Source organism: Erythranthe guttata, chromosome 4 (genome assembly GCF_056151865.1).
Source record: "Erythranthe guttata isolate IM_541 chromosome 4, IM_541, whole genome shotgun sequence".
NCBI lineage: Eukaryota > Viridiplantae > Streptophyta > Magnoliopsida > Lamiales > Phrymaceae > Erythranthe > Erythranthe guttata.
In genome coordinates, this window is record NC_142536.1 from 17238453 (window position 1) to 17255218 (window position 16766).

A 16766-nucleotide genomic window follows, 5' to 3' on the forward strand; every position below is an offset into this window, starting at 1 on the left:
CGTTTGGACTCCTAAAACTTCGTTTTTGCTATTTTAGGCAAGTTTTAGAAAATTAATATCAAATCATAGAAAAATCGGATTAGGATTCCGTAAATTGGGTTGTTCCCAAAATTACGAGATCTACTAGAATCAAACTCTAACTCGTTTTTGCCTTTTTTGGTAATTTTTAGTATTTTCTTAGTTTAATTAGGGTTTTCAGTTTTTTAGTATAAATAGCTGCCTTAGGTCTTTATTTTAAGGAGATTTTTCGAATTTTAATAAAATATTTAGAGTTTTCTCTATTTTTCTGGTGGATTCCAGAGTTTTCGGTGGATTCCGAATGTTATTTTGTTCTATAGGATTAATTCGTAGAAATTAATTCTTTACCGTGCTTCCGTTCTGCGTCAGAGAGAGAGAGAGAGAGAGAGAGAGAGAGAGAGAGAGAGAGAGAGAGAGAGAGAGAGAGAGAGAGAGAGAGAGAGAGAGAGAGAGAGAGAGAGAGAGATGATCGTCTCGCTCAATGGGATGGCGGGCATTGGTAAGACTACTCTTGCCAAGAAACTCTTTCAAGATCCATTCATTGTGAGTTGTTATAGCAAGCTCGTGTTCGTGACCATAGGCCCTAAATATCGACTAGCAGATATCTTGGTGGATATTCTAACACAAGTGAATCCCGACATTGATGAAATAATGCTTATGAAAGGAGAAAAAGGATTAGCTGGATTGAAAAGAATGGTTCAAGAAAGTTTAAAGTATTTGAGATACTTGATCGTGTTGGATGATGTATGGGAAATAGACCTCTGTTTTGTGTTGTTGGAGTTATTTCCAGACGACAAAAATAGAAGTCGAGTGTTGGTCACAACTAGGATGCAAGAAGTAGCTGATTGTGCTAAGCCTTTGAATATTTGCAATATACCCTTCCTTGATAAGAAAGAAAGTTGGGATCTTCTTCGCGAGAAGGTGTTTGGTGAAGAAGAACCGTGCTCTTATAGACTTGAGAAAGCTGGAAAGAAGATTGCCGAGAATTGTGAAGGTCTTCCTCTTACAATCATCACGGTTGCCAATATCCTGTCAAAAGTTGACAAGACAATAGAGTACTGGAACGAGGTAGCGGATGATAAACGAAATTCAGTATACAAGGATGCATATGAACAAATGTCAAAGGTACTATATCCAAGCTATGACTACTTAGATCAACATTTAAAAGCATGTTTTCTCTACATTGGAGCTTTCCCACAAATTTTTTTACTAGACGTGTCCCAACTAGCCAACTTGTCGAGTGCTGAAGGATTTCTTAACTCAGAATCAGTGCATTACTATGAGGAGACCATGGATTATGCATATGATAGCTATGGATATTTTGATGACCTTTATGCCACAAATGTTATCATGTTCGACAATGAAACATTTGATTTTTACCTTCATTCGTCCTTTTGGTACTTGTGTAACAAAGAAGCTGCCAGGACCAAGTTTTTCTATGCCTTAAATTGCCATGGCGATACTCTACCGGAAGAAGGTATAGAAAGCCAGCGCCGATTGTGCATCCGTAATAATGTTCTACTTGCCATCAAAGATGTGCACAACTCAATTGCATCTGATTCAAAGGTACGATCTCTTCTTTGTACAGATTATTTTCATAAATATCCAGTACCGCTGTTTTTGGAACATTTGAGGTTGCTGAGGGTATTGGATGCTCGTTCTATTAGATTCTATGAGTTCCCGATGGAAGTATTGAAACTAGTTCAATTAAGATACCTCGCCCTCCTTTATAATGGAAACCTCCCTTCTTCCATTTCCAAACTCTGGAACCTTCAAAACTTGATTGTTGTTCGACATCTAAGGATAGTAAAATCTGTTGGGAATCTATTGTATCTGCCTATTGAGATATGGAATATGAATGAATTGAAGTATCTTTACACATGCGGAAGAGACCTACCACATCCTTGTTGTGAAGGATCTCTCCTACCAAACCTATTAAAACTAAGTGGTGTCGGTCCTCAAAGTTGTGCCAAATCTGTGCTCGAAAAAATCCCTAAATTGAAGGCGTTATCGATTGATATCGAGCTGGCTCCTGATGCTACAGAGCCCTTGACATGCTTTGATCACATTTCCCATCTCCATCAACTACAAGAACTAGGATGTTACATTATGAATCCTACATTGAAGACAGAGGTTGTTACCCCACTTGCTCCTCTTTCAGACTTCCCATCAAGTCTTACAAAGTTAACTTTGAACGGCTTAGGATATCAGTGGGAAGAAATGAGAAAGATTTCTTCATTGCCAAATCTTACTCGTCTCTACCTGGAATGCTATGCCTTTCGAGGCCCAAAATGGGAGGTTCGTGACAACGAATTCCAAAGTCTCTTACATCTTGAGTTTGAAGACATCGATCTGGAGCAATGGACATTTGAAAATTGTCTATGCCTCCCTGTGATTGAGAGCCTTCGCATCGCACATTGCTACAAGTTAAAAGAGATCCCTCTCACATTTGGTAAATCTCTTGTACGCATTCAAGTAGTCGAATGCAACCCTATGGCTGTGAAATGTGCAATCAAGTTAAAAGAGGAGTGGGACGACAAATATGCTAATCGTGAACGTTTGTTACAACTTGATGTTCGTTCTTCACTGTAACAATGGGAACACCAAGCCGTGAGTGACTCTACCATATCATTGATTCTTCAAAAGGTTAGTCGTTAAATTTTTATATCTATCGATCGAAAATACTAATATTTTAGTCAATGCCCATTCAGGTAAAAGGAATTGAACAACCTTCAATTTTTAGCATTAGATTTGAATTAATATATATATATATATATATATATATATATATATATATATATATATATATATATATATATATATATATATATATATATATATATATATATATATATATATATTTTTTATTATTATAATTTCATCATACAGTGAATATTACCAAAGAATAGATATACTCAGTATATATGCATACATTCTCCTACAAAACAATAGAAATAGACAATATAGATATATGGTTGATAACACATATATATAATAGGATCATATAAGTTGCGTTTGGATGAAACAGTTTGAATTTGCTACAACAGAGATAGATTTTACTATAGGGTAAATTACGAAAACTCCCTGAACTTAGGCTAAATAACAAAAAAAACCCCACATATTCGTAATTACCAAAAATCACTGAGGTTTGTTTCCATCTTACACCAACCTTTTACAGTGTCAGTTTTCACGGATTTTTTTTATTCCAAGAAATAGACTTTACACAATTTCAGATATTTTCTTTTATTTCTCACCTATTTAATGGAAGGTATTTAAAACTCTATTAACACTTAATCAGATGGGGATTTCGGTTATTACGGATAAGTGGGGGTGTTTTTCGTTATTCAGTCTAAGTTTAGGGAGATTTTCGTAATTTACCCTTTATTATATTACAAATTAATTTATTTGATTACTGATCAATGAATTTGCTATTATGGATTAAAAAAAAATTAACATCCGAAATCATTGAACATTCTCCTTTATTACAGGTGTATCGTCTCGAGAGCCGTAGGCTGATTGATCGCGAGAGAAATTACATCGACATTGTTTGCATCAGGAATCGGAGGAACGTACTTTCAGTTTTGAGACGGACAAATCAAAGCGTGTTTAAATATTTTGTTAATGTTATTTGGTGTGTTTAATTTTTCTTGATTTAATTTTTATAACATCCTCATCAGTTATATGTTGTGAGGTTAAAATTAAGACTATTGCGCAATTAAGAAAGTGCACGTGTGTCGCACATATTGTCGAATGTACGAGTTTTACCTGTCTCTGCCGGAAACAGGTAAAGCAAAGATAGTTACATACATACGATAACCGAAGTATAAAGAACATATATGCAACAGTAAGCCATATTTTCTATCGGAAAAAAGCCATGTTGAGTCTCTCGATTTCATATTTTAAAGAACTTAAAAAAATCCCTATGTTTCATTACTTGAAGTTAGGTGTAAAATTCTCCACTTTGACAGTTTTCGCGAAGCAAAATCTCACCTTAGAATACACATAGCAAATGAAGAGAAAATCGAGGAACGTTATAAGCATATGCAGCCTCGAAACTCAATATTAAACATCAAATAAAACGAGCAATGGGGGGTGTGTTTTGCGTATTTATGAAATTCTACCTTTACGTGAATGGGGGTATCTTTCTTTGTTATGTGCGGTGCACATGCTATTCTCCGTCCCTACTAACCGGACAAACGGACGGAGGGACAAAAACAACATAAAAGTAGCATGTTTAGGGACGTAAATTGTAACTTCATCTTGTTTATGGACGAAAATCGAATAAGTGGTATAGTATATGAACGAAAAGTGTAATTATCCCCAGAGATGTTTTTGAAAGAATCCCTAGGTTAGAGGTTTTAGCAATCTAAATAGAAATTGCTCCCGACAATTTTCAACCCTTGAGATGCTTTTTGTCATATTTTTCATCTCCATAAACCAATGCCTCGTTTGTTTGAAAAGATAAGATTAGCCAGGATAAAATTAAATATTCTAATAAAACCCAATTGTATTATTGGATATTGGAAGATCCAATAAAAAACATGCCTAAAAGGCGAGATAATGCATAATAACATAATTTATGCGGGTCGACCCGGTAAGTTATTGGGATATCAGACATCAAACAAAGTCCCATTATTTAGTTAAGTGTAAATTACAGCCACCCCCTGAGGTACGGTTAAATTACGAAAAAACCCCTCTTGTTTGGGTAATTACAACCACCCATCAACTATGAATTTTTGTACATGTCCATCTCTGTGGTGTCAAATTTAGTGGAATCTTCTAAATTATGTAATATTCTCCTGTTTGTATCTTTTTTAATATATTCGAGTTCCACATTTTGAAACAAGATGATCATAAGATGTGTTTCTTGACATGTAAATATCATATTGTGGTGCATCAAAAACTGCATTTTACAAACTAGAAGATTTTGTTGAATTTGACACCATAAGGATGAATGTGCAAGAAGATTCATACTTGATGGGGGTGGTTATAATTACCCAAACAAGAGGGAGTTTTTCATAATATAACCATACTTCAGAGTATTAGAGTATATTATATTATTAGATATTATAGGATATTAGAATTCTAGTATGATTCGGTTACCTAGATTAGTTAGGATTTATTTACCTAGTCAAACTCTATTACCTTGCAATATTTCTCTATATATATTCCATGTAATCAACCCATAACACAATGGGGGTTTCTATTCTATCACGTATTCTATTCCTATATGGTATCAGAGCACCAGGTTTTTTAACCTAGCCTAGCCGCCTTCTTCTCCATGGCGGTGACCACCCAATTTTCTCTTTCCCCCGGTGGTGGTACTCTAATATCTTTCTTTTTCTATCTTTTCCATGAACACCACCCAATTTTCTCCCTCCCCGGTGGTTCATCTTCTATCTGCTTCTTCTTTTTCTTCTTCGTATATGGTCTAAGACCTAGCCGCCGCTTCTCTTCTTCTCCATGGCCGGCGAACAACACCCAATCTTCTCCCCCCTCTCTCATCTCTTCTATCTATCTCGATAAAAAAAAAAAAAAAAAAAAAAAAAAAAAAAAAAAAAAAAAAGAAGAAGAAGAAAGGTTGCTTATTTTTCTATCACCCGTTATTATTATTATTATTATTTTTTAAATTTGGCAGATATTTCAACAGAGGAAGTCTCTAGTGTTGTGTTTCGCGACTTATTTTCCAGTCTTCACTTTTGGAGTATATTTGTTCCGACTGCGGGAGCGTGTTAGCAAGTGATTTTCCAGTCTTCACGTTCGTCAAGTTTCGACTGCGGGGGCGTATTAGAGTATATTATTAGATATTATAGGATATTAGAATTCTAGTATGATTCGGTTACCTAGATTAGTTAGGATTTAGTTACCTAGTCAAACTTTATTACCTTGCAATATTTCTCTATATATATTCCATGTAATCAACCCATAACACAATGGGGGTTTCTATTCTATCACGTATTCTATTCTTCCTATACAGAGGTGGTTGTAATTTACCCTTTAGTTAATCATGGCTATCTCTCGAACCAAACAAGTCCTAAAAGTACTAGAATGTGTCACTGTGAATCCCATATTGAAGACAGAAGTTGTAGAAAATCTACGGCAAATTGCTTTCTTCAAAAGGTTAGTCATTCAATTTCTCGCAAAAGCTCACATTGCAAATTAAAGAGTATGTCAAAATCGAAAAGAAAAACGAGAACGACGGTATAAGCATATGCAGTCTCGGGCCTCTTACACGAGTTGGGATTGTCCCTCCCAGGTCGACCGACGACCCATCGGCTGATTATATTAGTTGTTTACTCTATGTAGTTTGATTTTCTATTTTTTTTTTAAGCTGTCTAGCTTATACATAATAAAGAATAATACAGTACAACCTGTAAGACAAGTTAATTAGTGGCCATCTTGGATTAAATATCATTATGGTTGGTTGACTCTTTTGTCACATCTTTGCAGAGCAATAATTTCACAAACAATGCCTATGAAGAAGACTTATTCCAGACTGAAAACTATGTGATATCTTAGAGAGAGAGAGATGGCTTATGGAGCTGTTGGTTGTCTTGAGCTGACAACTGAGCGCCTTTTGAAATCATCACATATTTCGATTGTTCAAAATTCATCCCCACAAATAATTAACCTTCTGTACGATGAGATTCTTTCCTTAAAAGAAGCTCTCAGAGAATTCAATACAAGGAGGAGCACCATCAACATGAAGATGGTCAAAACTTTGGAGGCACAAATCATAGATGTTGTATACGAATTCGAAGATGTATTTGACTCCCATCTCGCAAATCAGTTATATTCACAATCTGAAGAAGAGACCGGTGATCCTCCATTAATGTTATTCTCAGTAGATCTTCAAGAAATAAAGCAAGATGTCGATTCCTTTGTCGAAAGGATGAACAAGATGAAGAAGGCCTACATTCATGAGTTATGCAACCCCTCGCCAGAAGAAGATGATTGTGTGGGCCCGTCATCAAGGATTGATTTTGGTGGAAATGATGATTATAACATGGTTGGATTATCTGATATATTTACTGAAATCAAAGATCTGTCTCGTTGGTCGGGATGGCGGGCATTGGTAAGACCACTCTTGCCAAGAAACTCTTTCAAGATCCATTCATTGTAAGTTGTTACACCAGACATGTATTCGTAAGTCGTAACCATAGGCCCTAAATATCGACTAGCGGACATCTTGGTGGATATTCTGACACAATTGAATAATCTTGACATTGATGAAGTAATATTGCTTATGAAAGGGGCAGAATTATTAGTCGAGTTGAAACGAATGGTGTTCAAAAGTTTAAGGTTTTTGAGATACTTGATTGTGCCGGATGATTTATGGGACGTTGAGCTCTATTTTGACTTGACGGAATTCTTTCCAGACGACAATAACGGAAGTCGAGTGCTACTGACGACTAGGACAGAAGAAGTAGGTTATTGTGCTAGTATGTGGAGGGATTACAATTTACGCTTCTTGGATAAGAAAGAAAGTTGGGAACTTCTTCGTCACAAGGTGTTTGGTGAAGAAGAACCGTGCTCTTATGAACTTGAGAAAGCTGGAAAGAAGATTGCCGAGAATTGTGAAGGACTTCCTCTTACAATCATCACGATTGCCAATATCCTGTCAAAAGCTGACAAGACAATAGAGTACTGGAACGAGGTAGCGGATGATAAACGAAATTCAGTATACAAGGATGCATATGAACAAATGTCAAAGGTACTATATCCAAGCTATGACTACTTAGAACAACATTTAAAAGCATTCTTTCTCTACCTTGGAGCTTTCCCAAAAAATTATTCGGTGTATGGATACCAAATGGTCAACTTGTGTGGTGCTGAAGGATTTCTTAACCCAGACCCAATCGCGACTTTCGAAAATAATAGCTATGGATACTTGAATGAGCTTTGTTTTAAAAATGTTATCATGAGCGCCAAAGAAGAACGCGGTTTTCACCTTCATTCGTCATTTTGGTACCTGTGTAACAAAGAAGCTCCCAAGAACAATTTTTACTATGCCTTGAATTTTTGTGCTGATGCTTTACAAGAAGAAGGTATAAAATACCAGCGGCGATTGTGCATTCGCAATAGTTTTTCACCCCTTAAGTTTGCACTAATTCCATATTTGGTCCTCCATGTTCACAAAAAACACATTTGATCCTTCATATTTCAATAATTTAATATTTTTGGTCATTTTCGTCAGTTTACCGTTAGTTCATCAGTTAAGTTAATGACGGGCACATGCTTGATTCCGTTAATACTAACAAAAAAATTGACGAAAAAGACTTAAAGTGTTGAATTTTTTAAATAGGAGGGACCAAATGTGATTTTTGTGAACATAAGGGACTAAATGTGAAATCAACGCTAAGTTAAGGGATGAAAAGTGTACTTTTACTTGTATAAGAATGAAGCACTTGCTGAACCAAGTAATCTTAATTATTGTCCGAAAATTATATACATACAGACCAGTTCTCGAGTTTGACTTAATTAATCTCCTTGGATTGTAACAGTATATAATAAAGAGAATAATACAATATTACAACCTGACGTCCGATAACTTCGTTCATATGGTTGACTCTTTTGCACATCGTATCCAGAGCAATAAACTTCACAATCAAATGCCTATGAAGAAGACTTGTTTTGTTCCAGACTGAAAATTGTGTGTGTGTGTGTGTGTGTGTGTGAGAGAGAGAGAGAGAGAGAGAGAGAGAGAGAGAGAGAGAGAGAGAGAGAGAGAGAGAGAGAGAGAGAGAGAGAGAGAGAGAGAGAGAGAGAGAGAGAGAGAGAGAGAGAGAGAGAGAGAGAGAGAGAGAGAGAGAGAGAGAGAGAGAGAGAGAGAGAGAGAGAGAGAGAGAGAGAGAGAGAGAGAGAGAGAGAGAGAGAGAGAGAGAGAGAGAGAGAGAGAGAGAGAGAGAGAGAGAGAGAGAGAGAGAGAGAGAGAGAGAGAGAGAGAGAGAGAGAGAGAGAGAGAGAGAGAGAGAGAGAGAGAGAGAGAGAGAGAGAGAGAGAGAGAGAGAGAGAGAGAGAGAGAGAGAGAGAGAGAGAGAGAGAGAGAGAGAGAGAGAGAGAGAGAGAGAGAGAGAGAGAGAGAGAGAGAGAGAGAGAGAGAGAGAGAGAGAGAGAGAGAGAGAGAGAGAGAGAGAGAGAGAGAGAGAGAGAGAGAGAGAGAGAGAGAGAGAGAGAGAGAGAGAGAGAGAGAGAGAGAGAGAGAGAGAGAGAGAGAGAGAGAGAGAGAGAGAGAGAGAGAGAGAGAGAGAGAGAGAGAGAGAGAGAGAGAGAGAGAGAGAGAGAGAGAGAGAGAGAGAGAGAGAGAGAGAGAGAGAGAGAGAGAGAGAGAGAGAGAGAGAGAGAGAGAGAGAGAGAGAGAGAGAGAGAGAGAGAGAGAGAGAGAGAGAGAGAGAGAGAGAGAGAGAGAGAGAGAGAGAGAGAGAGAGAGAGAGAGAGAAGCATTTCAAGATGGCTTATGGTGCTGTTGGTTGTCTTGAGCTGACAATTGAGCGACTTTCGAAATCATCACATAATTCGATTATTCAAAATTCATCCCCACAAATCATCAAACTTCTGTACAAGGAGATTCTTTTCTTAAAAGAAGCTCTCAGAGAATTCGATAAAAGGAGGAGCACTATTAGCATGAAGATGGTGAAAACACTGGAGGCAGAAATCATAGATGCAATATACGAATTCGAAGATGTGCTCGAACCCCATCTCTTGAATCAGTTCCATTCACAATATGAAGAAGAGTCCGTTCATTAATGTTATACTCAGTAGACATGCAAGAAATAAGGCAAGATGTCGATTCCTTTATCGAAATGGTGAACAAGATGAAGAGGGCCTACATTCATGAGTTACGCAACCCTTCCCCCGAACAAGAAGAAGAAGAAGAAGAAGACTGGGATGATTGTGTGGATTTTGGTGGAAACGAGTCTTATAACACGGTTGAATCATCTCATCTATTTATGAGAATCAAGGATCGGCTTGTAAATTCCTTTTTCGAAACAGTGAACAAGATGATCAAGAAGCCCTACACTCGCGAGATACGCAGCCCTTTATATCTATTTACGAGAATCAAAGACCGGCTTAATTCCTCACAATCTGAAGGGATGAGTGTGTCTCTCGTCGGGATGGCGGGCATCGGTAAGACTACTCTTGCCAAGAAAGTCTTTCAAGATCCATTCATTGTGAGTCGTTTCAGCCTACGTGTGTTTGTGTCCATAGGCCCGAAATATCGATTACATGATATCTTGTTAGATATTCTAAGGCAATTGGATCCTGTATATAATGAATTAAGGCTTCCAACAGATACATTATTAGCCAAGATCAAATGGGTGCTGCTGTCATATTTAAGAGATTTAAGATTTCTGATTGTATTGGATGATGTATGGGATGCAGAGCTCTGTTCTCAGTTGTAACTAGGCTATGCGAAGTAGCTGTGTGTGCTCACCCTTTGAATTCTTTCAAAATACCATTCCTTGATAAGAAAGAAAGTTGGGATCTTCTTCGTGAGAAAATATTCGGTGAACAAGAGTCGTCATTCTCTTATGGAGCACCAGCGCCGATTGTGCATTCGAAATAGTATTCTATTTGCTATTGAAGATGTGCACAACTCAATTGCATCTGCGTCAACTGTACGCTCTCTCTTATGTACTGGTCCATTTCATCAATATCCAGTGCCATTACCTTTGGAACATTTAAGGTTGCTCAGGGTATTGGAAGCTCGAATCAGACTGTATGAGTTCCCATTGGATGTGGTGCAACTATTTCAACTAAGATACCTTGTCCTCACTTATGATGGAGACCTCCCTCCTTCTATTTCCAAACTTTCGAACCTTCAGCAGTTGATTGTTGGTCGATACTGCATCGTAAATTATGTTGACAATGTAGTGTATCTGCCTATTGAGATATGGAATATGAAAGAATTGGAGTATCTACAGTGTGTGGAAAGAGACCTACCACATCCATGTGAAGGATCTCTCCTACCAAAACTCTTACAACTTATTGGTGTTGTACGAAAGACGTGCTTGAAAAAATCCCGAATCTGAAGGATTTAGGAATTCAAATCGTACTATCTCTTGAGAGTCTTTGATCACATTTCCAATCTCCATCAACTACAAACACTGCAATGTGACATTGTGAATCCTATATGGAAGACAAAGGTTGTAACTGCCCCACTTGCTCCTCTTTCCGACTTGCCATCAAGTCTTACAAAGTTAATATTGAAAGGCTCGGGATATCCATGGGAAGAAATGAGAAAGATTTCTTCATTGACAAAGCTTAAGTATCTGACATTGAGTCTTTACGCCTTTCGAGGCCCAAAGTGGAAGGTTCATGACTGTGAATTCCAAAGTTTTGAATTTCTTCACATTGAAGACGCTGATCGGGTGCAATGGAAGTTTGTGTCAACGAATTTGTGCCTCCCTGCGATTAAGTACTTTCGCATCGTACATTGCTACAAGTTAAAAGATATCCCTCTTAAGTTTGGTACATCTCTTCTAAACATTCGAGTAGTCAACTGCAACCCTATGGCGATGAATTGGGCAACAAAGTTAAAGGAGTGGGACGACAACTATGGCGATGGTAAACGTTCATTAACTGTTGATATTCGTTCTTCATTGTAATGAAATGATCGGAACACCAAGCCATAACTCTACCATGATATTGATTCTTCAAAAGGTTAGTCATTAAATTTTTTATTTCTATCAAAAGTTTAGAATTTGAGGTCTATAAGACTGATACATTTGAATTTAATTTTTATTTATTTATAATTTCGTCATACAGTGAATATTATTAATAATATACTCAAAATATATGTATATATTCTACTACAAAACAGCTATAAATAGCCAATAGATATATATGGTTGATAACACATGGGTACTTTTTACAGTTTACTCTAATATAAGTTGCATTTGGATGAAACTGTTTGAATTGTGAGGAGAGAATTTGAAGGAAAGCTAGTATGAAATTGAGATGGATTTGAAATTCACTACTGTAATGGTTTCTTCCTTTTTTTTGTTACAAAATTACCCTTTGGCCAATAGTTTATTTGAAGGATGATATGGTAAATGATCAACTATTTTTTAAACAAATAATTCGTCATTCTTTTGAACGTGTAGGATGTTTTGTAACCGAAATTTCCATCAATTAATCCTTTGCATTAATATCAATAAACTAGCAATTTTAGAGGAAAAAAAACCTCTCATGCACATAATAATAATAATAATAATTCTTTCAAAAAAAAAAAATAATAATAATAATAATAATAATAATAATAATAATAATAATAATAATAATAATAATAATAATATTATTATTATTATTATTTTTTTTATTATTATTATTATTATTATTATTATTATTATTATTATTATTATTATTATTATTATTATTATTATTATTATTATTATTATTATTATTATTATTATTATTATTATTATTATTATTATTATTATTATTATTATTATTATTATTATTATTATTATTATTATTATTATTATTATTATTATTTAAATAATTTAAGCAGACATTTCATCATTATTTTGTTCGTTTTGTAACATACATTTTCATCCATCCTTTGCATTAATATAATTAATCTAGCAATTGAACTAAAAATTTCACACAAAACAAAAAAGAAAGAAAAGAACAAAAAGAAAACCTCACATACCAAATGATCCCAAACTAGTCAACTATTAATAAGAAAAGGGAATACACTTTGCACCCCTGAAGCATAAACTATGTAACACTTCCCCTTAAAATGTCATTTGTATTACTTACTCACCTCAACATTAATTATTTTATATTTTAAAAATTAGAACATAATAAACATAACAACTAATATTTATGGGATCATATAAAATTGAAAACAACTAAAATTAAATTATTGGAGAGAAATTAAAAAGTAACATATATTGTATAATAATGAATGAAAATATATTTTTAAGAAATTAAAGAACTAAAATAAATTTAAATACTTCAGATTACTATTGGCTAAGTATTGATTTCTTAAAATTTATCGATAAGAATATATTCGATTAATTGGTCCAACAACAATCAGATGTTATTTATTAAATATATACCCAATGCAAGATAATATTTTAAAATTTTGAAATACTGCCTTTTTCCATATATATATTTTAGTTGTATAATTTAATTATTCTTTGAATTATTTGTTTCAATAATAGAGAAATTTTAAAGTATTAGAATTTAAAATACAAATTAAATTGTGTTTGAGGGGGTAAGTGTTACATAAGAGCATCTCCAACCGGTTTCACCATTTTTTCACCAAATCCTATTTATGGTGGTGAAAAAATGGGTTCATCTCCTACCGGTAGCACACCATTTTACTCTTCCACCATTTTTAGTGGAAAAATGGTGGTTTTGGTCTTCAATGGGTATCACCAAAATTTAGACCAAATATTAAAATAATAATATTTCACCATTTCACCACTTATAGGAAATGGAATTTGGTTTGGTCTCCAATGGCATTTCACCATATATACCCCAAAACTATAAATCTAATGTTAATCGTAATTTTATAATATTTTATTTCCTAAATATTAATTATAGAACCAATACTAAGTAATAAATTTTCTCAACTAAATAATTTAAAAATTATGTTATTAATCTTAAAAAAATGTCCAAACATGAAATAACATGAACTCAAATTATTTTAAATATAATAAAATTATACATAAACAATAATCTCATAAATTATTGCATAAATAAAATATTACAACATAAATCAATTTGAAATCATAAAAAAAATCTCATTCACCATTATTATCATCATCATCACCATCATAATCTTCAACATCACCGATTTGAGCACGTTTATCCCACAAGTGTGCTTTTCCTTGATTTATCAGATTTCGATGTCGACCAAGAAAACTAACATATGCCGTATTATTAAAATCTCTCAAAAGCTCAACAGAAATGAACTAATAAACATTGATACCAACAAAATAAACAAATTAATTAAAAATAAGCATATTTATATTTTTAGAGTTAATGTTTTGTTAATAATAACAAATGTATTTATATTTTAAAAACTAATTTAATAATTAATACCAATGTATTTACGATAATTATGCTAATAAGTTGGTAATCGGGTGCAATTAGTTAAAATCGTCATTTTATATGGTACTAATAAAATGGTGTTAATTACGACAAATCCTATTTTCACCTCTATATTTGGTAGGAAAAATAGGATTTGGTGGAAAAAATAGGAAAATGGTGGACCGGTGGGAGATGAAAATTTCTTCACCAAAAAATTTGGTGGAAAAATAGGATTTGAGTATTTGGTGATATGGGGGTTGACCACGGTGGGAGGCTAAAACCAAATCTCTATAATTTTAGGTGTAATGGTAATATAGGAATTTCGGGTGGGAGGCTAAAAACACCTAAATAAGATGAAAAAATGGCGTTATGGTGTCCGGTCGGAGATGTAAAATGTATTTAACCCATAAGAAAATAAATACCTTGATTGTGCGTTTTGTAACAGACTTGATAATAATAACTGATGCAAAGCTTTTAATGCACATTCAATCCCATTATCTTGCATGTGGAAAAAAACGGTCGAAACGAAAATGCATCTCCCTAAAAGGTGTGAATGTTGGAGAAGATGGTGAGATTTAGCACCCAATTAGTAGCAACAACAAAAGGTTCAGAGGTTACTTTTTTGTCTTCTTACAAAATAGGAGTTTTTTGAATTGGAAGCATGTAAATCTAATTTTTTATTTGTCGGATTATCTGTTCTTGGTATGTTGTAATTAAGATTTTGGGTTTTTTTTTTTCTTTCCTCCATGGTATTGAGAATTGGGTTTTGGTGCACGGGAAAATTGTAGATTATTTCTTTTGTTGATCTATGTATTCGTTCAATTTGACTATCAATCTAATTTATTTATTTATTTATTTTGCTTTGAATTTCAGTTGTGCAACATGAAATTAGAATATGCTATTGGTTGAGCAAGATGCATGATATAATTAATGGAAATGGCCTTTTTCTCAAAAAATGCATGATCATTCAAGGTAATAACTAAATTTCCCTTTTTCATAAGCTATTAATATTCGTAATTTTTTTTCTTGCATTTTTAGATCTCCATCTTTCATCTTAAAAATCAATTGAATCGTATAAAATAAAACTAAATCGAAGAAATAGATAGAATTATATCAAATCACATTTATTTTAAGGTAGATACATTTTGAATCCTAGAAATCAACTGAATCGTAAAATTCCTGTAAAATCGTACTAAATAATAAAAAATCGTAGAGTTATATCAAGTCGAATTTGTTTTAAGATTCTAATCAAAAAGTTCAAAAATACAAATGAATCGTTTTATTATAAATAGTAAATAGTAAGAGTTTGTAATTTTCTTAGAAAGTTGTGTTGTAAACAATAGGGGTACTAGGTTATTAAAGAGGTATGTTATGGGAGAATGAATATCTTATCAAAGAAATTCATCAACAACTAAAGGATAATTGGAGGCTAATTCACATTTTCAGAAAGAAAACATGGTAGCAGATGGCTTAGCAATGGATTGATGATCTAAGGATGCCATATACCTCCAAAGTTTCAACAATTTGACGGCAAAGGCAACCCCAAGCAGCATGTGGCACACTTCGTCGAGACTTGCAATGATGCCGGGACGTACGGAGATCACCTCGTCAAGCAATTCGTCCGATCGCTCAAGGACAACGCGTTTGATTGGTACATTGATTTGGGGGCAAACTCCATTGATAGTTGGAAGCACTTGGAGGAAGAATTTCTCAACCGCTTTTACAGCACTCGAAGAACAGTCACCATGATTGAGCTCACCAGTTCCCGCCAATGTAAGAAGGAACCTGTCATCCACTACATCAACCGTTGGAGAAATTTGAGTCTTAATTGCAAGGATCGACTGCCCGAGACATCAGCTATTGAGCTGTGCATCCAAGTAATGCAATGGGGACTCCGATATATCCTTCAAGGAATTCAACCTAAAAGTTTTGAAGAGTTGGCCACTCGAGCACATGATATGGAATTGAGCATAACTGCAAATGAAGTCGAAGAACCTTCATTCCAAAAGTCGTATCAGCTCAAAGAAGAACATGTTGAAGAAGAACAAGAAGATCATGAGGATGGGGGCAAGTCTTTTGAAGAAACAACATCCTATGCAATGTGACAAGTCAAATCAAATGAAACACTCCTTGACACGAGTTTAAAAGGTCCACATCTTCAAATCAATTGAAATACTCCTTGACACGAGTTTAAAAGTTCTACATGTCCAAATAAAACGAAGCACTCCTTGACATGAGTTTAAAAGGTCTACATGTCCAAATTAAATGAAACACTCATTGACACGAGTTTAAAAGGTCTACATGTCCGAATCAAATGACATACTCATTGACACGAGTTTAAAAAGTCTACAGGTCCAAATAAAATACTCCTTGACACGAGTTTAAAAGGTCTACGAGTTCAAATCAAGTCAAGGCTCCTCAATATGAGCATAAACTATCTATATATCCAAATCAAATCAAAGCTCCTCGATATGAGCATAAACTATCTATATATCCAAATCAAGTAAAGGCTCCTTGATACGAGCATAAACTATCTATATATCCAAGTCAAGTCAAGGCTCCTCGATACGAGCATAAATTATCTATATATCCAAATCAAATCAAGGCTCTTGATACGAGCATAAACTATCTATATATCCAAATAAAGTCAAGGCTCCTCGATACGAGCATAAACTATCTATATATCGAAATCAAGTCAAGGC

At 34.7% G+C, this 16766-nt stretch overlaps 2 protein-coding genes across 3 annotated transcripts; both read left to right on the plus strand.

The window, feature by feature from the left end:
* The first annotated feature begins 485 nt into the window (after positions 1–485).
* LOC105950397 (putative late blight resistance protein homolog R1C-3) lies at positions 486–3755 on the plus strand. Of its 2 annotated transcripts, none has more exons than XM_088817070.1 (2): positions 486–2664; positions 3507–3755. In XM_088817070.1, the coding sequence occupies exon 1, from the start codon at positions 505–507 to the stop codon at positions 2608–2610; it is 2106 nt and encodes a 701-aa protein (XP_088673196.1). In that variant the 5' UTR covers positions 486–504; the 3' UTR covers positions 2611–2664; positions 3507–3755. The 2 variants fall into 2 exon arrangements, with proteins under 2 accessions (XP_088673196.1, XP_088673197.1); XM_088817071.1 differs by having other exon boundaries at positions 486–1584.
* A 2792-nt stretch (positions 3756–6547) lies between these two features.
* LOC105950398 (putative late blight resistance protein homolog R1C-3) lies at positions 6548–8226 on the plus strand. Its single transcript, XM_012973747.1, has 3 exons — positions 6548–7070; positions 7182–8066; positions 8216–8226. The coding sequence occupies exons 1-3, from the start codon at positions 6548–6550 to the stop codon at positions 8224–8226; spliced, it is 1419 nt and encodes a 472-aa protein (XP_012829201.1).
* Positions 8227–16766: the final 8540 nt, after the last annotated feature.